This window comes from Aethalodelphis obliquidens, unplaced genomic scaffold, assembly GCF_003676395.1.
Source record: "Aethalodelphis obliquidens isolate GAN/ISIS:26980383/991018 unplaced genomic scaffold, ASM367639v1 scaffold9, whole genome shotgun sequence".
NCBI classification, from domain to species: domain Eukaryota; kingdom Metazoa; phylum Chordata; class Mammalia; order Artiodactyla; family Delphinidae; genus Aethalodelphis; species Aethalodelphis obliquidens.
Window position 1 is genome coordinate 20,974,879 of NW_020837953.1, and position 24,761 is coordinate 20,999,639.

The 24,761-nt window shown below is 49.1% G+C and overlaps 1 protein-coding gene across 1 annotated transcript; it reads left to right on the plus strand.

Moving 5' to 3' along the window:
- Positions 1 to 492: 492 nt before the first annotated feature.
- Positions 493 to 8,788, plus strand: HEYL (hes related family bHLH transcription factor with YRPW motif like). The gene is made up of 4 exons (XM_027108994.1): positions 493 to 935; positions 1,996 to 2,079; positions 3,307 to 3,388; positions 6,195 to 8,788. The coding sequence occupies exons 1-4, from the start codon at positions 687 to 689 to the stop codon at positions 6,851 to 6,853; spliced, it is 1,074 nt and encodes a 357-aa protein (XP_026964795.1). The 5' UTR covers positions 493 to 686; the 3' UTR covers positions 6,854 to 8,788.
- The last annotated feature ends 15,973 nt before the right edge of the window (positions 8,789 to 24,761 follow it).

Genomic DNA, 24,761 nt, shown 5'->3' on the forward strand with positions numbered 1-24,761 from the left:
TAAGTGCAACCCAGAGAATCTCCTTCACTCCAAGAGAGCCTCTTAAGTGGGAACCATGAAGAGGGTGAGCAGTTGGGCTGAGGAGGATTCGGTCAGTCTGGGCAGGAAAAGCCCCAGAGGGCTGAGCCTCCTCCCGGTGATGGTAACTCCTGGGCTGCCGGCAGACGTACATCCTTCAGCCAAGCCCGGGACCGGAGGCCTGACACGATGCGGGCTGGAGCCTTCTGGGGAGGCTGGGGCCACGTCCCGAGAGTCCGAGAGGGCCCTGTGACCCAGATGTCGCCTCCCCCTCGCCCGGGCCGCGCAGCGTGGGAGGAGGCGGCAGCTGCAGGCCGGGTGGAGGGCGGGCGACCGGCGCGCCCGGCCCGTGGGAAGCGGCGGCATCTGTTCTTTCCACGCTCGTTCCCAGCGGCTCCCTCTGAAACCTAACCCGCAGGCCCGGCCCCGCCGCCGCCGCCCGTGCCCTCGCCCGCCCCGCCCGGGGGATCGGGTTGCAGGAGCGGGGCGGCCGGGCTGCGGTTCCCCCGACGGCCGCGGCAGCAGCGAGGGCGAGGGGCGAGGGGCCGGAGGCAAGGCCGAGAGGGTCAGGTCGGGGCGAGAGCCAAGCCCCCCCCATCCATGGCCCCAGCCGCCGGCGACTCTGGGGCAGGAAGCTCTGTGCAGGGGAGGACTTGGCCCGGGGAGAAATGAGCCCCCGGGGAGAAGGGGAGAGAAGGCGTCCCCACCCACGCCTGCCCTGCGCCTCTTCCCAGCCTGGGAGACCTCGGCCGCCTGGGAGGGGTCTGTGCCCGCCCACAGCCGGCCTCCGAGGTCAGCCCAGGCCAGGGAGACGGTCCTCTGAAAAATCAGTCTTTCTTTTCCTCTCCAGCCAGATGGCCCGGCCGCTGTCCACCCCCAGCCCTTCACAAATGCAAGCCAGGAAGAAACGCAGAGGGGTGAGTGTGTATCTCAGCAGAGCTGTCCGACAAATGTTTGCCCTGAGTTCCCAGGGGCCTGGCGCAGAGAACCCTGGTCAGAAACACCACCGGGAAGTGACCCTGCCTGGGTTCAAGTCCCAGCTTTGCCAGTAGCTAGCTGGGTGACTTTGTGCAAGCCACTTAATCTCTGTGTGCCTCGTTTTTTTCATCTGTGTAACTGAAATAATGATGGTACCTACCTCAAAGGGTTGTTTTGAAGTGAATTAAAGTAATGCACTCAGAACAGAACCTGACGCACAATTAGCCACTATCATTTATTCCAGCCTCCCCCTGCTTCTCTCTGAGCCCAAAACTTTCCTTCCCTCTTAGTGTGCTGAGGGGTAGGGAAGGGGGACAGAAGAAGGAAGAGCCCGTCCTTGCTCTTGGCCCTACTTTTCCCCCAGGATGCAGCTGTGCTTCTGCCCTGGGAGTCCAGAGACCGGAATGTGGCAGAGACCAGCCCTGCCACTCACTAACCAAAAGGCCTTAAGCAGTCACACCCACCCAGCCCTCGTTCTCTTTATCGGTAAAATGGGTGTTGTCATTTCTGTCCTGCTATCAGTATTCCGCTGCCAGTATTGTGAGATGAGAGTGAGCTTGTGGGAATGAAAGGCCTTCCCAGCTGGAGAGAGCAATGCCTGGGACTCCTCAGACCTCATGACCCAGCACCTCAAGGGGTCTCCCTGGCCCAGGAGGGGCCTCCAGGACCTGCTGCAGTGCTCTGGCTGGTGTTCCTGTTCTAATTGGTTGGTGCCCTGCTGTATCAGTGGTTAAACATTTTGGATACCACGCCTTAGATCAAGACAAGAGATCTGAGTTCTAGTCCCAGCCTTGCACTTCCTTGCTGTGTGACCTTAAGCAAATCCTACCCCTCTCTGAGCCTCGTTTTCCTCTTCCATAATATAAGAATGGATTTATCTCCCTGACAGAAATATTGTGACACAACATATGAGTCAGTGCCTGTCGAGGCGTGTTGGAAACCGTGATGAAGTGCCTACTTGGTTTTTGTTTGTTTGTTTGTTTCATCATTGTTTTTTAGATCATAGAGAAACGGCGCCGGGACCGCATCAACAGCAGCCTTTCTGAACTGCGGCGCTTGGTCCCCACTGCCTTTGAGAAGCAGGTATGTGACATTGCCGAATGTGCTAGAGGAAATGCTGTGCGGGTGGCAGATAAGGTTCACTTCTCACGGCATCTCTTATCGATTGGTGGCAGCTGCCTGAAGTGCTGTGATATCATTTACTGATATCTGTTGATGGCCAAGAATAAGGGGGATGGAAATTCATATTTACTGAGGTGTCGCAGGGGTTGTGGCTTTATGTCCATTATCTGGTTGCACTGAATGCTCAGAATGATCCTGAAGGGTAGGGATTATTATGCACATTGCACAGGTAAGGAAACTGAAGCACAGAGAGGTGAAGTAACTTATACCAGATCACACAGCTAGTAAGTAGCAGAGCGGAACTGGACACAGACTGTGTGATCCTAAAGTGCCCTATCCCTCTGCACTACTGACATTTCCAGAACTATCTGAAAGTAGAACAGGCCGCTTGGGGAGTGAAGTCTCTGTCATTGAACATGCTGGGGTGGAGGGACTCCAGTGGAGAGTCAGACAGTTGAATCAATCAGACAACCTCAAAGATTCTCACCGTGTGCGCCAAGGCATGGTCATAGGTCCTGTGTCTTCCTTTCTGCTGGGGAGAACAAGTCAGTCATTCCACAGACATTCACTGAAACCTTCACAAGTCCAGCCATGAACTAGACCTGGTACCTACCTTCAAGGGACTCACATGGAGAGTCCGACCCTCAGGTTTCATCTGGGAGACCAGGTGATGCTGGAGGCTTCGGAAACACTCCTCAAGAGAGAGAATGGAGGAAGAGCAGATGCTTTGGAATAAGACTGAGCCCGATCTTGGGTGTGTGTGGCGAGTGTGAAGTTGGATTCCCAGTAAAGCTGGTCTAGGAGGCAGGTGAGGATGCAGGAGTGACATTCTGGTGATGGTGCCTGAAGCCATGGAGGTAGAGGGGACCCTCTGAGGAGAGCGAGAAGAAAGTGAGCCATCACCCACTGGGAACACCACCGTTTTAAGAGACAGAGCAAGAAAGCAGGGGAGGGGGGCTTTCAGGAAGGATGGTCAGCAGTGTGGTGGACAGGTGGGCTAAAATGAGAACTGAAGAGAATGGGTTAGATTTGGTGGGCTTGGCTAAAGCAGAAGCCCGATCGCAGGCAGTGGTGGAGTGGGGGGAGGAGGAGAAAACTGAGGTCGTGAGTGCTGATGACGCCATGCTGGGGACGAGGGCGACAGAGGTCAGCTGAAGGCCGCCACTCTTCTGTCTTCTGTACACACAGGGCTCCTCCAAGCTGGAGAAAGCCGAGGTCCTGCAGATGACGGTAGATCACTTGAAAATGCTCCACGCCACTGGCGGGACAGGTACTGATGCTCTACTTTCCTGGAACCATTCCTGCAGCCAATATTTGGGGGCTGGGCCCTGGGGATACTTTGGTGAGCAAAGTAGATGTGGTCCCTGACCTCATGGAGCTCACAGTTCACAGAGGGGCTGAAGCAGATCCAGGTGGAACGTTCGCAAAGCTTGTCTTTCTTCTTTTGGCATTGCCCTCTCGGCTTTTATTGTCTCCATGTGTCCTAGCCCTTTCCTCAACTCCACTCCTTCCAGCCTTGAACCTTGGAGGAGCTCTTCTACAACAGATTACTGATCCCCCTGCCCCCAGGGCCTCGTTAAGCATCAGCCTGAATGAGCTTGTTCTCACTGTGATCCCAGTGGGAGAGACAGGCCTGAGATTTTTCGCTACAGCACTTCGCTAGTGTGCCAACCCACCGGTCTAGGCTTCTGAGCTCTTGTGTCCTTGGCAGTGCTGGGGGGATATGTCACGCTCACTGCTGAAGATCAGTCGTGGGATTTTAGTAGGATGCGAATGTTAACGCATTCTGTTATTTTGAGCTTGTCCACTACAAAAAAGTCACGGAATTGTGGCTTTTAAAAGACTTCTGGACAGATGGAAATTCTGTGTGCCTGAAGCCGCTCTGTGTGTTTCAGTAATTTCACCATTGGGAAACCTTGAAAGCTCCACTGACCTTGGCTCCAAAGCCTTAAGTCTTGAAGCCTTAACTTGCTACCCCCTCAAGGGGATGGTTGCATGTTAAGCAGCCCAGCCTGGTGCCTCTCAAGCCTCGGCGGGCAGCAGTGTCATGTAGGGGCTGACAGCGTCGTGGGTCACAGCCCAGAGATCCCGAGGCAGTAAGTCTGGATTGGAGTTTAGGAATCTGCCAGTTTAGCAGACACGCCTGATGATCCTGCTGCAGGTGGTCACTTGGAGAACTTGTGCCAGAGGAATGCACAGCCAACGGTGGAAACTGTCTCTAATCAACCAGTGGGGGAGGAATTTCAAGCCACATTTGTATTTATCCAATTAAAAGAAAACTAGTGACTAATATTTAGGCAGCATTTTATAGTTTTCCAAATGCTTTCTCTAACGTTATCTCATTTGATTCTCACAAGAACCTCGAGGGTGGGTGTTGCTATCCTCACTGTTTTCTGGCTAAGGGCTGATGGGAAGACAGAGAATTGGCACGGAGCACTGGCTTTGTATGTGAACACTGAGTTTACTACTTACTAGCTTTAGGACCTTGGACAAATGATTTAAGCTCTTTATTCCTCAGTTTCCTTATCTCTAAAATGAGAATAATGCTAGGGGTTTTTTAAATATAAATTTATTTATGGCTGCGTTGGGTCTTCGTTGCTGCGCACGGGCTTTCTCTAGCTGCGGAGAGCGGGAACTGCTCTTCGTTGCAGTGTGCGGGCTTCTCATTGCAGTGGCTTCTCTTATTGTGGAGCACTGGCTCTAGGCATGCGGGCTTCAGTAGTTGTGGCACGCGGGCTCAGTAGTTGTGGCTCGCGGGCTCTAGAGCGCAGGCTCAGTAGTTGTGGTGCATGGGCTTAGTTGCTCTGTGGCATGTGGGATCTTCCTGGACCAGGGCTCAAACCCATGTCCCCTGCATTGGCAGGAGGATTCTTATGGGGATTCACTTCCCCATAATGGTTATAATGATAGGTTTTTATGAGGTTTAAATTAGCTAATGCAAATTAAGTGCTTAGGAAGAACTCAGCAAATGTCAGTGAAAAAAGAACAGTGAACAGAGAAAGGTGATGGGATTTGCTCAAAGTTGCACAACTAAGTAGACAGCAGAGCCAGGTCTCACCGCCTAGGAGGCCTGGCTCCAAACATCATCTCCTGCCAAGCTGTTCCTCTGTGGGGACCTCAGCCGTGAACCAGGGACCCAATATTTGCTACCATGATCATGAAGCCAGTGCTCACTGGGGCTGTTCTGTCTTTGCCCAGAAGGTGGTCGAGAGACGGGCAGGTGTGGAGAAGCTGTGAGAATGTGAATACTTCTGCAGGCAGTCCCCCTGGTCATCCCACACTGAAGCCAAACCAAAGACAGGGTCCCTGGCCTGAGGGCAGCAGCTGAGGACCAGAGTGGGGTCCTGCTTTCTAGACTGCCCTTTGGGCTGGGGAACAAACTCCAATGCTTATGGGGGCCAAACCAGTCATATAAATGATAGCTAACTTTTCATTTGTTAAGCATTTCTGTGCACCATTTCATTTCGCACCCCCCCCCCATCTGTACATGGCAGGGCCTGTTAATATACCCATTTCACAGCTAAGGAAATCAAGGCACGGAGAGATTGAGACTTGTCCATAGTCAGGGCGCTAGTTAAGTCCATGGTCAAGCAGCTGGCCCCCAAAGACCTCATACTTCATTGCTACCCTATGTTCTCCTCTCCAAGGAGTCTCCCAGCTCTGATGGCTGCTGCCACCACCTCCCAGCGTCTGCCCCCATCAACAGGCAGGGTTGTTCTACACCTCCACGTGCACAGCGCTTTCACATCTGGCAGGTGTCTATTTAAATGAAGTCATCTGGGCCGCAGATTTCCTTCTTTGGGTTAATCATGAATGGTGATGAAGATAACACTTTACATTTTATAACGCTTCACAGTTTAGTGAACTCATTTGATCCGCACAGTCCACTCGCTCTACCCCAGTAGGGATGATTATTCCCACTTTAAGATGGTGAGACTGGGGCTCAGAGAGGTGAGGTGACGTGCCCAAGGTCACCCAGGGGGTGAGTGGGGAAAGCAGGTCCAGAGCTCAGTGCTGACCCCAGGCTCAGTGCTTGTCTCCTGCCTGGCATGCCCTCATCGTGCCTCACTTTGCAGGATTCTTTGATGCTCGAGCCCTGGCAGTCGACTTCCGGAGCATCGGTTTTCGGGAGTGCCTTACCGAGGTCGTCAGGTACCTGGGGGTCCTGGAAGGGCCCAGCAGCCGTGCAGACCCGGTGCGGATTCGCCTTCTCTCCCACCTCAACAGCTATGCAGCCGAGATGGAACCTTCACCCACGCCCGCTGGGCCCCTGGCCTTTCCTGCCTGGCCCTGGTCCTTCTTCCATAGCTGTCCAGGGCTATCTGCCCCGAGCAGCCAGCTCGCCATCCTAGGAAGAGTGCCCGGCCCCATCCTCCCCGGCACCTCCTCTCTGGCTTACCCCATCCCGGCCTTCAGAACCAGTCCCTTGCGCAGAGCCACTGGCACCATCCTGCCAGCCCGGAGGAATTTGCTGCCCAGTCGAGGGGCATCTTCTACCCGGAGGGCCCGCCCCCCCGAGAGGCCAGCCGCGCCCCTGCCCCCCAGTGGCAGGGCTGCCAGGAGCAGCCACATGGCACCCCTCCTGCGATCCTCTTCCCCCGCCCCTCCTGGCATTGTGGGGTCTCCTGCTTATGTGGCTGTTCCCGGGTCTTCCCAGGGGGCAGCTGGGAGGCCAGCAGGAGCTGTGCTCTGCCACTCCTGGGTCTCTGAAATCACTGAAGTCGGGGCTTTCTGAGCTGGCTTTGCCCCCAGGAATGAGGAGAGTTCTTTTTCCAGGAGCTCTAAAGATGGCGTTGCCTTTTCTGCTCTGTTTTCCGGACTGGTTCATATATGAAGGTGTCTTCTTCACCCAGCAGAGGCCCCCTTCTCCTTTGGCCCCTCTCCCCTCCTCACTGCTTGTCCCAGCTTCTCCTGGGGCTGTTCTGATCTCAGAAGCTTGGTCTCATGTTTTCCCTGGAGAGATGAGTCCCGGGAGAGCCCCCCAAGAGCTGTACCCAGACCCCTCTCCTGCCCCAGGACACATGGGCAGTAGGCATTAATCTCAGGTTGGGGAACAACGCTTTAACCTAAAAGGCACAATGACCTAAGACACGCTGCTCCCCTAGAGATCAGACCCCAGCCAAGAGCAGTGACTGCCTGGCTGCAGCCTTCCCAGGCCCCCAGGGGTCGGAACATAGTGTCTGTCTCACTTCCTGAGACAGTAACCACACAGGGGCCACAAAGAGGTCTCCTGGGAACCCTGTCTGCCCTAGCCCACCTGTCTCCCGCCCACTGCAGTGAACCCAGAACAGACCTGCTGTCCACCACGGCCAAGGCTGGGGACTGGGAGCCCAGCAGGGCCCGTTCCTGCCCTCTTGCCAGCTGCCGACACCTACCCTCCAGCTGACCAGCAGTTCCCTGCACACAGCTGGGAGGTCTCTGGGCTCCGTGACAGGGTGTACTCACCACCAGGCCTCGGACGGCGTCCCCAGACAGGAGCCAGGCTTGAGCCACAGAGAACCCAGCTCCCTGCCTACCACACGGTCACCGTCCTCCAGGCCTGTGGTCCCGTCAGATGCACAGTGCGGAGGCCGTGTTCCCACGTGATGGCGCCCCGAGAGGAATCCTCTTGGGATTCAGCACCAGACGTTTGTGCTGCCTGTTTTGCATCCGACTCACGGGGCCCAGACTGCTGGGACCGCCAAGGGCTGTCAGGCTGGACGAAAATAACTGCGAGGAGGGGCGAGAGGAAGGACAGTCAGAGGCGGCTCAGCCCTTCAAGGTCACACAGTGGGTCGAGGGCCTGAGATCCTGTTCACCCGGGATTCCACGCGGCTGGCTCTGCTCAAAGGCCATGCATGGCGTTACCCAGCTTCGGCCCAGGTCACTTTCCCTCTAACAGAGGGAACTAATGGCCCAGAGACCTTTCCCAGTGGAGCAGCAGGAACTGGACAAGACAGGGGCAGACCAGAAGCGACACACAGCCGGCCCAGTGCTGCCAGATGGTTGTTAAAATGTAGAAACACTTCTGTGCTCACTGACAAACCTGCTTTCCCTGAGTGTTCCCACCACATGGCTTTTCTCCCAGGACCCCGTGCTGGTTAATGCCCGGCCGACCCAAGGCCGTGGGGCCCTCCAGCTGGCAAGTCGATGGTGCTTATTCTGCACTGGTTATTAAATGCTTCTGATGTCACCCCTGGAAGAGTCTCCCACTCTCGTCCTTTGATGGAGCTACCCTCCCCAGAGGCTGAATTGAGGAGACTCCATGAGCCCAAAAAGTAATGTCTGCAAAAACCCTGGGGAAAAAGGGCCCTTTCAGAGAAGTGGGTAGGAGGGCAGAGATCATTTAAATGACCCAGAAAGCTCTTTTGAGAAGGCAAATTCCTCAAGGAGGGATAAAGAACTAAAGTCATTCTTTTACTCCTCAGTGTGAGGTCGTTGGATCAGATATTGCTCTCCTCCTGGACCCATCTGCGTGTCCAGCAGGGAGGAGGTGTCATTTCAGGGAGTGGGTAACTGGCCAGGAGTGCCCCTGAGGCAGACATAGATAGAGGGAAATAGCGAGGGAAGGCAGTCAGCAGGCTCCCAGGATTTGGGAGGGCGGGCAGAGGGAGGTGGCAGAAGGCAAAGACCAACTTCACTGTTTTCACAAGGGGCGGGAAGAACGGCGCGCCCCACCCCTCCCCCTCCTCCCCTGCACTCTCCCCCTCCTCCCTTGCACTCTCCCCTCCCCCTCCTCCCCTGCACTCTCCCCTCCCCCTCCTCCCCTGCACTCTCCCGCTCCTCCCCTGCACTCTCCCCTCCCCCTCCTCCCCTGCACTCTCCCCTCCCCTCCTCCCCTGCACTCTCCCCCTCCCCCTCCTCCCCTGCACTTTCCCCTCCCCCTGCTCCCCTGCACTCTCCTCCTCCCTGGCCACTGCAGGTGGTGGCTCACTGCTCCCAAGATACCAGGGCAGTTTTCCAGTCCTGCAGTTTGACCACTCCCTAGCCCAAGAATCCAACATTTACTCATGGTGGGACGGTGGGAAACACATTTTCATATTTCAAATACCCAACTCCAAAAGAACCAGGTGACACCATTGAATGAGGTGGAAATGGCCCAGCACTTTGAGCATCTTAGTTGCTCTTAGGTTCATTCTCCCTGAGAGATTGTGTGGGGAAAGGTGACTGTGTGTATTGGTTTCTGTGGTTGAGAACTCATGTTTGTTTATATTCCCAAGCCTTTCTGGTGCCCCCGACTCCCACCCCATCACTGGGGTTGTCGCAGACATTCAATAAAGTTTTTTTTTTTCTTTAGCTCTTCTGGAAACCTCTGCAAGGTTCTACTTCTTAAATATCTCTGGAGTCCATCTACTTCTCTCTGATCCCACAGCCTTCACCCTGGTCTGGCCACATCACTTCTCCCCAGATCACTGCCCTCCAAAAGGTTGCTTTGCTTCCTTCCTGCTTTGCCAGTCAGTTCTCAACACAACCAGAGAGAGCTTTAAACACGCAAACCGTATCATATCAACTCTGGTTTAAAATCCTTACCCTATTACCCTATTATTCTAAGGATAAAATCCAAGCTCTTCCTCATCTGGTCGCAAACTCACTTCCAGCTCTTTTCTTGCCAATCCCAATCTTGTTCCCTGTGCTTCTGCCGCCCTGGCCTTCCTTCATTTCTTCCACATTCCAACCTCATTCCCACCTCCAGGACTTTGCACATGCTGTGCCCTTTGCCCAGAATGCTCTTCCTCTGCCCTTTGCAGGCTGAGCTCTTCATGCCCTCAGGCCTTGGCATAAATGCCACCTCCTCAGAGAGGCCTTCCCTGACTACTGGGCTTGAATCCATCTCAACGTCCTCTATCTTTTTGTTGTTGTTCTGGTATGGAAATGACCATTGCACGTCCATTTGTGTATTTACTTGCTGGTTGCTCCCCCACCAGCACGTAAGCTCCGTGAGGCCAGGGACCATGCCTGGTTTGCACTCCACCCTGTATCCAGTGCCAGCCATGGTACCTGGCTCAAGGTCAGGGTTCAATATATATTTGTTGAATAAATGAACTGGGGGAGGTGAGGAATCTTCTAGACTCCTGTTGTTGGATGGTACACGCTCCTCTAGGGGTGAATCTCCTGCTGGCCAACTTTGGGGGGGGCTGGAGAGCAAAGTGAGAGCCAGGGCCAGGGGCCTGGAAGTCCTGGCAGATGGTGAAGGGATTCTGGCCAAAGAAAAGCACGAGCGTGCTTGCTCTGGAGCGCATGCTGACAGCTGAGAACGGGCGGGCCGTCCCTGCCAGAAGGTCTTGTTCTCCACTCTTGGCCCAGCTCTCCCCCATGGATTTGGCTTGCAACAAACCCAGGCAACCTTCGCAGAGGTCTGCTCCGTGCCAGGCCAGGTATGGCAGAGCCAGAGGTGACGAGGACTCTGTCCCCCTGAGGGGGTGCACCCTCTGTCTAAGTGACAGTTGGGTGGGATGAGAGTGGAGAGAGAGGTCTGTTGAGAAGGCTGAGGGGTATCAGCCTCTGTCTAGGGGGGTCATGGGGGAAGAGAGTGCTGGAAGGAAGCCTTCCCGGAGGAGGATGAAGGGAGGCGTTCTAACCGCGGTGGGGGGGACGTCGTCAAGGGCAGCTCTGGAAGTTGGCCTGAGGTGAGCACTGGCCTTCAGTGGCAGAGCGAAAGGCAGGCTAGTCTGGGCACTGAAGCCAGACTTCCTGGGTTGAGGCCCCATCTCTGTTCACTTATCAGGGCTGAGGCCTTGGGCGAGTTACTTAACACCCCTGAACCTCAACCTTCTCATCTTTAGAACAGGGAGGATGCCATAATAGCTACTGTTAACTGAGCACTAACTACATACCAGACACTGTGCTGAATGCGTTTCTTAGAATGTCCCCATTTTACAATAAGGAAACTGGGCCAAGACATATTCTCCTAAAGTTAGGTGACAGGTGAATGGGATAGTGCATATAAAGCCCTTGGTACAATGCCTGAGTCAAGTGAAACACTCAGTCCATTTCAGCCATTAGTGTCATTAATGGAAAGAGGCTGCATCCAAGTTGTGGGTGCCGTGCAGAGTTTAGACTCCAGCCTGTAGGCAGTGAGCGCCATGGAAAGCGTTGCCAGGTGAATGCCAAGGTTAGACCTTGTTTAGGAAACTCCTGTTTGGGGTGGTGTGGACGACAGGGAGGAGAGTATTCGGACTCAGTGCCACCTATTCACTGGAAACACCTAGATGCTTTGGAGACATATCAGTGTCCAGGCCCTAGAGGTGATGATTGAACTCACCTGCAGGGGGGCTCAGGCCCCATAAGGAAGTGTGAAGAATCAGGATTTCTTTCCCAGTCAAGGTGAATTTCAGTCCATGAGTGAGCTGGACGCCAGCTTATGAGCCTGCAGAGGCTGCTGGTTTCTGAGAAGTGAAGCAGAACTTTATTTCCACAAGGGCATGTCTGTCCTCCAGCCCCATCCTGGTCTTGGGCCTATAGTAGATACTTAAGAACCTTTATGTGTTGAAAGCTTTAGGAACTTGTGCAGTTGGCCCTATGTGTTTGTGGCTTCCGTATCCACAGATTCAACCAACCACGGATCAAAAACAATTTTTTTTAATTCCAGTAACTTCCAAAAGGCAAAACTTGAATTTTCCCCAGCCAGCAACTATTTACATAGCACTTACATTGTATTAGGTATTATAAGTAATCTAGAGATGATTTAAAGCACACAGAAGGATGCGGGAAGGTTATGTGCGACTATGACACCATTTTATATAAGGGACTTGAGCATTTATGGATTTTGGTATCTACGGGAGGTCCTGGAACCGATCCCCATGGTTATTGAGGGATGATTGTAATTCATTCAAGAGTCACTGAATATCTTATGACTTCGTGGAAAACTCAAGACATTAGCTTCCTTCCCTCCTTTCTGTGGAAAGAGGGCAGGAAAAATCAGGTCTGGATATCACCCGATCTCATTAGTAGCAGCAAACATTTTCAAGCCCTTGACCTACATTATCTCATATAATCATATGAGATGATATATATTTCATATAATGGTAGGTTCTGTTATCCCCGTTTTACAGAAGAAGAAATTGATACTCAATTTGTTGGTGAAAGCGCCCAGAGTTCGTGACGCTAGTGAATGTCCTAGGCAAAATTAAAACCTAGGTCTCTCTGATTCCATCTTAACCAATACAGTACACGGCTTCCTTTCCCAGCTGCCTCTTGTAATACAAACCCGAAGCCATTCAGTGACAGGTCATACAGGGCTGGTGGACTGGACTCTCATGTTAACCTGGGAAGCCTTCAGCTTGGCCATGTTCTTCTCCCCTGTGCTAGTCAGAGTAAAGATCAGCTGCTGTAACAAAGAGGCCCAACAATAACTCAGTGGGTGAAGGAAATAGAATTTTATTTATCTCTCATCTGACTGCCTGGTGTACATTCCAGGTCAGCCAGAAGCTCTAATCAATGCAGACATTCCAGATTCCTTCCGTCATGATTCCCTGCCATTCCCCAGAACATTGTCCCTGCACCATTAAGCTAGGTCTCCATGGATTCAAGCAGGGAGGAAGGGAAAGAGGACTTGGTGGAGACATGGCCACAGACTTAAAGCCTAGGCCCGAAGTAGCACATATACGTCCAGTCCATCCAGATTCCCCTGGTGAGATCTTTGATGAGTGGCCACATCAAACTGCAAAAGAGGCTGGGAAATGCATTTCTGCCCTGTTCTCTGAAATGAGTGTGAATGGGTATCGGTAGATAGTCTCTATCACTTCACTCTTGCCTCCCAGCCTGGGAGGTTGAGAGGAATGTGGGAATCAGAGTCATCAGTAGCTACCACCCGGCGTGTGTGTGTGTGTGTGTGTGTGTGTGTGTGTGTACATGATCTGGGGGGCAATTTACTTTGAGTTGGAGGAACCAGGTATAGGGGCTCCACCTACCACTCTCTGATGCTACAGGGGTAGGTTGGATACTCCTGAATGGAGTTGTATCTACTGGACCAAGCTCCCTGGAGAATTCCCCCAGGGAACACAGTGTAAGAAAAGAGGGTTTGTCGCTCTAGGATGGCCAGTGAGTCCCAAGCTGACTGATGAACAGCATTACCGGAAGGGTTGTGTACCACATGGTGCCCAGAGGGCCTTTCCCCATCCCGGCTCCCACCTGGGGAGGCACTGACAGATGTTCACACCTTCCCTGACCCAGACGCTTGTCACGCTTTCTTGTCTTCCCAGCTGCCAGGGACACAGCCAGCCCAGGAGCTCTGGGCCTCACAGGGCTGTGGGTTCTGTTTGTCAAAGTTGAGCCTCTCATGAATAGGGCTGCTGAGATGCCCTTGTTAGTTACTTGACAGTGGCAGGTGAAAAGGGGCCAGGTGTTAGGTCTCCAAAGACAGACACCCAGCCTCCCTGGACTCTTTTTTTTTTGCTTCACCTAGGAGTGAAAAGAAGTAAGACTGTCATTCAGGCCATCAGTCTTAGAAAGCTGGCTGGCTGACCAATGCTGCCCAGAACCCGGGGGCCATTTAAATTCGGGTTTGACTCAGGCCTTTGGGCAAAATCTGGATTCCACTGCTCTGTTCAAGGAAGTCCAGTGTGGCAACACCCCATCCCGGGCACCCCAGATGTTCTGTTGGAGCCTCTGACAATTAACAAACCACTCGTTGCCTACAACTCCAGCAACCCTGAAAGGAACCAGTCAACAAGCACGAGAAGTGATGATGCTTTACATCGTACAACAACATAACATTTCAAAGTGCTTTCACATGCATCACCTCACTTACAGCTCTCAGCAGTTTGGTCAAGGGAGTCAAGGACAGGAATTATTATCTCCATTATGCAGATGAGAAACTGAATCTCGTTTCAGGTAAAATGATCTGCCCCAGATCAGAATAATAGTAAATGGCAAAGCTTGTTTGGACAGTAGTGGAAAGTCACAGATTGTAAGCAGGCACAGAGAAGTAATATAACATTATCCAATCACTACTAAGCGTGCACTATATGCGGGCCCTGGACCACGTGCTTTACATGCAGAGTGTGGGTTTATCTGTGTAACTCCATGGTTTAGATTTTGGTTCTATCATTATCTCCATTTTACAGGTGAGGAAACAGGCTCAGAGAAATTAAGTAACTTACCCAAGGTAACACAGCTATTAAGCACCATAGCTCTTAACTGTCAAATTCTACAGCCTACCAAGTGCTGTATCTTCTGTGTCACCCCTTCCAGACATCAGATGGGGTATCCAGGCCTCTACCACAGCTCCTGGCTTACACCTCAAGGCTTTGGCCTCAGACCCATCAGTATTAACTCAGCCACCCCTCAGGACACAGAAACCAGCTCTGTCTGGCTTTATAACAACACTTAGGGAGCTCTGACCATGTGCCCAGCACTCATCTAGGTGCTGGAATTCAGCAGTGGATAAAACAAACCCCCAGATTCCCGGAGCTGACTTTCTCATTGAGGGAGATGGACAATAAACACCCAGACAAAGACATACATGAACTGCTTGATGGGGAAGCAGGATAAGGTGGCTGAGAGGACAGAGAGTGATGGGGGAGAGGTACTGTTTTACATAGGATGGACAGGGAAAGCCAGGGGGAGCAGTTTGAACAGACACTAGAGGGAGGGAGGGAGCCATGAGGCCATCAGTAAGCAGGGCGTTCCAGGCCAGGAGCATCAAGGACTGGTCCCAGAGGCCAGTGTAGCTGGAGTGTGGACAGCAGGGGGAGAGTGGTGAGAGATAAAAGTCTGAGGGGGGTGGGGGGCAGCTCATGGGAGCGTGTTAGATTTTACTCTGAGTGAGGCAGGAAGGCGTGGAGGGTTAAGTGTTGGAGAGACTCGTGGTCCGATGTACACATTAGGAGTCATGGAGTGAAGAATAGACCTCAAGAGGGCCAGGGTGGGAGCAGGGAGACCATCTAGACCTCCCCATTTCCAGGGACCTCCTTGACACCACCTAACTGCCCACTCCCACAGAACTTACCATCCCCCAAAATAGCTCCTCTAGGAAATCCTGATTTCACACGTCCCATTCTCCAGACACTACATACTCTCCTCCAACCTCCCTCTCCTCAACCTTGCCGTGGTAAAAACTCTCAAACTTAAGAAGATCTTCAAGTCACCCTACGACTCCCTCCCCAGCCCTTGGTCCTTTACTGGCTTGGCTTCACTTCTTACCTAGCTTCTTACCCTCATGTCCAAAATCACGCCTTCAAACGCCCTTACTCCTTGTCCCATCCCTGTCTCCACTGCAGTCACCAGGTGTGGGGACAGACTTTAGAGTGGACCCCGTGACCCCACCTCCCGGTGCCCACACTCCTGTATAATCCCCTTCCCTTGAGAGTGAGCAGAAACTGCAACTTGCTTCTAGTCAATAGAATATGGCAAATGTGAGAATTGTCACCCCTTGTTTAAGCTACATCATGTGGCAAAAGTGGTGGGCGGTCACTCCCATGATTACCTTACCTTACATAAGACTGTGTTGGTTTTTTTTCCCCACCCTTTAAAAACTTTTTAATTGAAGTATAGTTGATTTACAATGTTGTGTTAGTTTCTGGTGTACAGCAAAGTGATTCAGATATATATATTATATATATCTATATATCTTTTTCAGATTTGTTTGCATTATAGTTTATTACAAGATATTGAATGTAGTTCCTCTGCAATACAGTAGGACCTTGTTGTTTATCTATTTTACATACAGTAGTTTGTATCTGCCAATCCCAAACTCCTAAATTATCCCTCCTGCCCCCTCCTTTCCCCTTTGGCAACCATAAGTTTGTTTTCTTATGGTTGTCTGTGAGTCTGTTTCTATTTTGTAAATGAGTTCATTTGTATCATTTTTTGAAATTCCACATATAAGTGGTATCATATGAAATTTGTCTTTCTCTGTCTGCCTTACTTCACTTAATATGATAATCCCTAGGTCCATGCATGTTGCTGCAAATGGCATTATTTCATTCTTTTTTATGGCTGAGTAATATTCCATTGCATATATATATATCCATTTACCCATTCATCTGTATAAGACTGTGTCTTATGTGAAGATCAATGACGATTCTACATGCCCAGAAAGTAGAAGGTACTCACTATTATTATTGGCATTGTTTTGTCTACACTGGCTAAATATTACTCAAAATGGCAGAATATTGGTCAATATTAAGGAGAGCGTTTGCTCACATGTTATGAATCGTGTGTAATGACTGGTTATCATTCTCACTTAAACAATGAAGCAAATACAGGAAGTACCTTGGTGTGGTTAAAAAGATCCCTGGACTAGGAATCAATTAATTTAAATTCTAATTTCATTTCTGCTACCAATGGTTAAATACGTTAACTTTTGTGGACCTCAATTTCCTTGAGCTTAAACTGGATGATCACTGCAGGACTCTCCAGCTGTAAAACAATGCTCATGGTCAGATACAACTTACTTTTTTAAAAAAAGGAGTCTGTCTTAGCCGACTGGTGGGAGAGACTCTCCCCTCAGGCTTGATGAAGTAAGTAGCCACTTCGAAGCTGTGTATGGTCTCTAGGGCCTCAGGGGCGTCCTCCAGCCAACAGCCAGCAAATAACCAGGGCCCCATCATCCTTCACAGGATGAATTCTGCCAACAGCTTGAATGAGGTTGAAAGTGCATTTTCCCTCAGGAGAGCCTCCAGATGAGCCTGGCCAACACCATGATTGCAGCTTCCTAAGACACAGAGCAGAGGACCCAGTTAAGCCGTGCCAGGATTCCTGACCCACAGAACCATGAGGTAATAAGTGTGTACTGTTTAGTGTGCTAAGTCTGTGGTCACCGTTACACAGCAATAGATAATTAACACATCAGGCAAAACCTGAATCTTGGTTACAACCTACTTCTGCCTGTCCTACACCTGCTAGAAAAGAGTCATTCAACCGACTAGAAAAGCCCATGATTTGATTTATTTCATAATCAGAAACCTCAAATGAGGGGGGCACCCTGCTCCTCCACCAGGCTGGCTCTCCGGCTTTTCAAGATAACTACATTATTACTTGGCCTCTCTCCTCACAGCCCCATTCCCCTTCCCCGATCATTCCAGAAGGTGATCCGCAAAAAGCAAAACAAACAAAATAAACAAAAAACCAAAAACAGAAGAGGATGATCCTACTTCATTCCTCACATTGAATATGGAGGTTTGGGGTGACCTTGAGAATAGTATTATTATTATTATTATTTTTGGCTGTGCTGCACGGTGTGCAGGATCCCAGTTCCCTGACCAGGGTTCGAACCCGTGTCCCCTGCAGTGGAAGTGCAGAGTTTCAACCGCAGGACAGCCAGGGAGGTCCCGAGAATAGTATCACTTTCTAAAATCGACAGTATTGAGGTGTAATTTACATACAATAAAATTCACCAGTTTAAAATGTACAATTCGGGACTTCCCTGGTGGTCCGGTGGTAAAGAATCCGTCTTCCAATGCAGGGAACGCGGGTTCAATCCCTAGTCAGGGAACTGAGACCCCACATGCCACAGGGCAACTAAACCCACGCGCCTCAACTAGAGAGAGAAGCCCGTGCACAGCAACGGAAGATCCTGCTAGCCACAAGGAAGATCCCGCGAGCCGCAACTAAGACCCGATGCGGCCAAAAATAAATATTTAAAAAAATAAAATAAAATGTGCAATTCGATGAGTCTTGATAATGTACACATGCAGGTAATCACCATAATTGTGATGTAGACCATTTCTGTCGCCCAAAAAGTTCCCTTTTACCTCTTTGGAGTCAATCACCTCCTCCTACCCCAGCCCCTGGCCATCATTGATCCGCTTTCTGTCACTACCGTTTTGCCTTTTTAAGAATTTTCATATAGATGGAATCATACAGTGTATAACCTTTTCAGTCTGGCTTCCTTTACTTCGCATCATGCTTTAGAGAGCCATCATGTTCTGTCAATCAGGTGTTCCTTCCCCTTTACAGCCGAGTAGTATTCCACTGCATGGATGGAGCACAGTTTGTTGATTGGTTCACCTGTTGATGATCATTTGGGTTGTTTTCTGAGGATGGTTTTTGAACACAAAAAGACTATTTACAAGTTTATTTTGAGAGTACACAATTCGTTTCTATTCATTAACGTTACTAATTCAAAGCACTAGTTCTTTCTTAACCTTTAAAACTTAGCCTACAGGGGCTTCGCTGGTGGCGCAGTGGTTGAGGGTCCGCCCGTCGATGCAGGGGAGGCAGGTTCGTGCCCCGATGCGGGAAGATCCCACATGCCGCGGAGCGGCTGGGCCCGTGAGCCATGGCCGCTGAGCCTGCGCGTCCGGAGCCTGTGCTCCGCAACGGGAGAGGCCACAACAGTGAGAGGCCTGCGTACCGCAACAAAACAAAATAAAACAAAACAAAACAAAAAAAACTTAGCCTACAAGTCATGTTTGAGAATCTAGCAGATTTTAGCAAATGCTCCTAAAGGGACTTTTTACACACTTGCTTCTTCAAACATTTTCAAGTGCATTTGTCAATGAATAGCTTTGATTTCCTTTTTCAGTACCTCACTTATCTGATAGAAACAAAACCTTCCTGAAGTTTCATTCTTATAAATCTAATAAATCCAACTTATAAAAATTGTTAACCTTAAGTTCTTTTAAAATTATATTTATGTAAAAAGCTCAATGTATGGAGATTTCCTCTTTAAACAGAAATATTAAATAGAAATAGAAATAGAAATATTTAAATAGAAATATTAATACTCAAGCTTTAATTCTTGGTTTAGCATGATATACTTAATCCCAAACCTTCTGAGGTTAAGTTGTATATCAGGTACTCTCTAAGGAAGAAAATTCCATCCAGGTAGCAGAAGTTAATTAATTCTTCCTCCTCCTAGGGCTGAAAGATGTATTTCTGCTTTTAAAAAAAAAAAAGACCACAGCCCTCTCACTCATTGAAGTCACCTGTCCACTAAGAAAGACATCTGTGGGGCTGTGGTCACCAGCCACATCCTCGCCGGGGCCCCAAATTCTGTTTGTGAAGTTGAATCGCTGATTCGACCAAAAGGGCTCCTGAGAGGCACTCATTATATAGCTGGTGGGATGAGTGAAACAGTGACAAGCATTGGCTTTGGGGGCTCTTTCTGTTTGATTCAGGAAGGACTGAAAGCTTCTCACTCAACCTGAGAATCTCAGGAAGCTGGCTGACTGACCACACTGCATGGTGGCCCAGCAGGCCCTTTCAAGCAAAAGCCTATGAGTATTTGAAGCTCGATTAGGAATAACCAATATCTGCTACATGAGCAACTACTCCCCCATCCTGACCCCATGGCAGACATTGCTAATCAATCACTACACCCCTTCCCCGCTGTTAAGACGGCACTACCCAGGGCCAAACCTAATTAATTGAGGTTGGCATGTAAGATGCCTTCCCTGGACTAGCCAGCTTTGATGAGAGAGTGAGGCCTGCCCACTTGGCTCTTACTCAGGGCTTGGTTAATGGGTAACTGGGTTTGGGGTTTGTTCCTGTTTTCTGTGAGTAACCGTGGCCTGCAGAGCAATGACCTGTGAACAGCGGGGAGGAGGCCTGGGTGTTACCAGGGGAGCTGGGGGCGCTGCAGCAGCCTCCCTAGGACACAGGCCACGCTTGAGGTGCAGAGTGGAGAACTCAGGCCCTGGTCCTGGGCAGAGCTCCGCGGCCTCCCTGTGTGGTCATGGGTGAGGCTGGCTCAAAGCTGCCAGAGTTACATCTCCAGCCCAGACCGCTGAAGTCCAGATCCGGAAACCCAACAGCCAAATGTCTCAGAGGCATCCAAAACTAACAGGTCCAAAAGCAAACTCCTGATTCCCATCCCGCTCCCCTCCCTGACACTCTCCTCCCGGGATCCTCAAGGTCTCAGGAAATGACAGCTCTGTCCTGCAAGCTGCTCAGGCTAAAAGCCCTGGAGTTGTCTTTGACACCTCTTTCTCTCACAGCCCACATCGGGTCTGTCAGCAAATACTATCAGCTCTGTCTTCAAAATAGCTTCAGAATCTGGCCACTTCTCACCGTCGGCACCTTTATCCTCCAGTCCAAGCCCTCAGCACGTCTGCATCTCCCCTCCGGATTCCATCAGCGGCCTCCTCCCTGGGCTCCTTGCCTCACCCTGCCCTGCAGTCCATTCTCCTCACAGCAGCCGGAGGGGGCTTGGAATACAGAAGTCAGATGAGGTCACCCATTTGTTCAGAACCTTCCAATGACTTATCAGCTCACATAAAGGCCAAAGCCCTCCCCAGGCTACAAAACCCCCCATGGCTGTCTACCTATTTCCACACCTCACCTCTGGCCCCATTTCATAGTATTCACCCCATTGCCCACCATCTTCTGCTACCCTGGCCTCTTTGCCATTCCTTGAAGGCAGGCATCACCCCATCTCTGGGCCTTTACCCTTACTCTCCTCTCTGCCCAAATGCTTGACTTCCAGACATCCACATGGCTCCTAGATATCCAGAAGGTGGTTCCCTCTGCTCCTCTGGTTTTTGCTGGATGTCAATTCAATGAAGTCTTCCCTGACAGCTCCCATTTTATTTTATTTCTTTTTAAAGATTTTTATTTTGATGGGGAAAGTCTTTATTGAATTTGTTACAATATTGCTTCTGTTTTATGTTTTGGTTTTTCGGCCCCAAGGCATGTGGAATCTTAGCTCCCCACCAGGGATCAAACCTGCACCCCCTGCATTGGAAGGCGAAGTCCTAACCACTGGACTGCCAGGGAAGTCCCTGACAGCTCCATTTTAAACTGCAAGTCCTCCTCCAGTCCCAGCTCTCCCTGTCCCCCTTCCATGCTCTATTTTTGGCCATCCTCATTACTTATACTAAGACAAATACAAACTTTTTCTTATTGTATTTGTTGTCGATCTCCCTCCATAGAATGTAAGCTGCAGTAGGCAGGGAGGGGTGTGTGTGTGTGTGTGTGTGTGTGTGTGTGTGTGTGTGTGTGTGGTTGCTCCAACCCTGGTAACCTACAATGGTGGCGGTATTAGAACACAGAAGCCACTTAATAAATACTGGTTGAGTAAATAATAACAATAACTGAAATGCGTTAAGTACTTACTAAGTGCCAGACGCTGTTCCAAAAATACTTTTCATGTATTATCTCATTTCACTTTTGCAATAGTTTCACGAGGTGAATCCTAATATCCCCATAGACAGACAAGGAAACTGAAGCACAGAGCTCTTATGGTGCTTGCTAGTATGTGATGGGGCCAGAATTTTAATCCAGATGGCTGCCTCCAGATATTAAATTCTTAGCCACTCTGCTATATTGGTCTCAAATGCATGAATGAATAAATGAATGCATGCATAAAAAAAATGAATGAAAGAAGAGTAATTATTTATTGTACCTGCACCAGAAACAATGAAGTTTAGAATTAGACAGAAGTAGGGTAAAATTCTAGATTTTCTATGTACTAGAATACAAGATTTGGATAGGTTTCTTATCTTCTCTAAATCCCAGGGTCCTTATGGGCCAAAAGGGGGAAATCTACCTTTTTATCTACCAAGTGTTAGTGGTTTCATCCAGTATAGATGTTTTTGGTAAGTTACTGCCCTCTAGTGGTCGGTTAAAATAACTCATACTTGCTCTGTGAAATACGGAATCCCTAAATGGTGTAGCCCCAAAGCCGATAGTTTCTGCAAATAAAATAGTTCAGGATTCTTGGTTCCTTTAGTCTCCTGGATCCTATTAGTCTTCAGGGGCTAAATGAAGATAAGGCCTCCTCAAAGGGAAACAGGAAGGACTAGCCCAGGTGGGTCCTTGAAGGGCAGAATGGCTCCAAGGAAATGATCCTCATGAAAAATAAGTTACCCAATCTCCCTGCCCAAACAAACACACGCAAAAATGATGACAGGTTAAATAGGTTTCACAGTTGAGTTTTCCACACCTGCCAAGAACATATCCTCCTTATGTGATGGTTACTTTTATGTGTTAACTTGACTGGATTACAGGATACCCAGACGTTTGGTCAAACATTATTCTGGGTGTGGCTATGAATTTTTGGATGACATTAACATTGGAGTTGGTAGACCGAGTCAGCAGATTGCTCTGCATAATGTGGGTGGGCCTCATCCAATCAGTTGAAGGCCTGACTAGAGCAAAAAGTCTGAGTAAGAAGAAACTTGGCCTGCCTGTTGGGCTGGGACATAGGCATTTTTCAGCCTCCAGACTCAAACTAAAACATCAGATCTTTCTGGGTCTCGAGCCTGCTGGCTTTTGGACTGGAACTTATACTATTGGTTGCTCTGGTTCTTAGGCCTTCAGACTCAGAGTGGAACTACCCCAGCAGCTCTCCTGGGTCTCCTGCCTGCCAACTGCAGGTCTTAGGACTTCTCAGCCTCCATAATCACACGAGCCAATTCCTAATAATAAATCTCTCTTTCTCTCTTTCCCTATAGATAGATAGATAGATAGAGATCGATATAGACGTAGATATAGATACACACACACTCACATACATCCTATTGGTTCTGTTTCTGTTTCTCTGGAGAACTCTGACTATTTTATACAAACTGTTTTAGGAGATGGAAAAAAGGGAAAGCTACCTAACTCATTTTCTAGTATTAGTATGACCTTGACATCAGGCCCAGGCAAGGGCAACTAGAGGTAAGAACCTTACAGAACAAACCTAATTATAATTATAGATGCAAACATCCTATATAATAAAACAGAATCCATATTGTATAGAAATATAAAAACAGGGACTTCCCTGGTGGTCCAGTGGTTAAGACTCCATGCTCCCAGTGCAGGGGGCCTGGGTTCAATCCCTGGTCAGGGAACTAGATCCCACATGCCACAACTAAAGATCCTGCATACCGCAACTAAGAGCCGGTGCAGCCAAATAAATAAATAAAAATTTTAAAATGTATATAAAAACGCAGAAATATATAGTAGCGTTTAGCCAAAAATGCAAGGATATTTTAACACCAGGTAACAACTCCTGTATTCTGAACCTTAATATATTAAGAGATAAAAAGCATATGATCACTTTAATAAATGTGTAAAAGTCATTTGATGAAATTAAACACTCATATTTTTTTTAGTTTTAGCAAATTAGGATTAGCATGGTAATACGTCAACCTGATAAGGATATTTACCAAATGCCTAGACATCATACTTAAGGGGGAAACTCTAGCATTCTCGCATAAATATCGAAAAGAAGGTAAGAATGTTCTCTAGTCTCAACTTTACTGGCACTTCTAGCTCATGTAATAAAAGAAAAAACATAGAGGTTTAGAAAATAGAAAGGAAGAATTACACTATCCTTATATGCATATGATTTATTTTCTTCCCAGTAAATAAAGGAATCTACCTGCAAAGTATTAGAACTAATAAGAGTATTTAGCAGGATTGCTGAATACTAGAGCATCCTACATAAATCAGTGACATTCTTATTGAATGTTTACTGGATTAGCAACAGGAAACAAGAAAATATAATCAAAATGTAAGTAAAAGCTATTGTTCCAATAGCAACAAAAATTATAAGGGACCTAGGAATACATATACAAAAGATTTCTAGATGTTTTGCCAGGAAACTGTAAAACATTTTTTAAATGTAAAGAAATACAAACCAAACGTACTTTTTTAAAAAAAAAATTATTTATTTTATTTTTGGCTGCACTGGGTCTCTGTTGCTGCACCTGGGCTTTTCTCTAGTTGAGGCGAGCAGGGGCTACTCTTTGCTGCGGTGCACTGGCTTCTCATTGCAGTGGCTTCTCTAGTTGCGGAGCACGGGCTCAGTAGTTGTGGCGCACGGACTTAGTTGTTCCGTAGCATGTGGGATCTTCCCAGACTAGGGCTCGAACCCGTGTGCCCTGCATTGGCAGGTGGATTTTTAACCACTGTGCCACCAGGGAAGCCCCCAAATGTACTCTTACCATACGACTTAACAATTGTGCTCCTTGGTATTTACCCACATGTGTTGAAAAGACGTCCATACAAAAACCTGCACCCAGGTGTTTATAGTAGCTTTTTTCATAATTGCCAAAACTTGGAAATGACCAAGATGTCCTTCAGTAGGTGAATGGGTAAACTGTGGTACATCGAGACAGTGGAATATTATTTAGCTCTAAAAAGAAATGAGCTGTCGAGCCTTGAAGACATGGAGAAAACTTAAATGCATAGTATTACTAAGTGAAAAAAGTTAATTTGGCTACATACTGCATGATTCCAACTATATGATGCTCTGGAAAAGGTAAAACTCTGAAGGCAGTGAAAGACCAGTGGTTGTAAGGGTTTGCGGGGAGGAGGGTATAGGGAAAGGCAGAGCACAGAGGACTTTTAGGGCAGTGGAACTATTCTATATGATACTATCATGGTGGATATACGCCATTAATACATTTGTCAAAGTCCATAAACCGTACAAGACCAAGAGTGAACCCTAATGTAAACTACCGATTTTGGATGATAATGATGTGTCAGGGCAGGTCCATCGATTGTAACAAATGTACCACTCTGGTGTGGGGTGTGCAGACATGCAGGATGTTGGCACTGGAGGAAGCTGTGCGTGTAGGGGGAAAGGAGCCTATGAGAGCCCTCTGCACTTTCCACTCAATTTTGCAGTGAACCTAAAATTGGTTTTAAAAATAAAGTCTATTTTTGGACTTCTCTGGTGGCGCACTGGTCAAGAATCCTCCTGCCAATACGGGGGGCACGGGTTCAAGCCCTGGTCCGGGAAGATCCCACATGCCGCAGAGCAACAAAGCCCATGTGCCACAACTACT

Bases quoted from the DNA above. Each gene is read 5' to 3' on its own strand.
- HEYL (XM_027108994.1), top strand. From the start codon at position 687: ATGAGCCCCCGGGGAGAAGGGGAGAGAAGGCGTCCCCACCCACGCCTG. The intron at 936-1,995 runs GTGAGTGTGTAT...ATTGTTTTTTAG, and splicing joins CCAGGAAGAAACGCAGAGGG to ATCATAGAGAAACGGCGCCG. The intron at 3,389-6,194 runs GTACTGATGCTC...CTCACTTTGCAG, and splicing joins CCACGCCACTGGCGGGACAG to GATTCTTTGATGCTCGAGCC.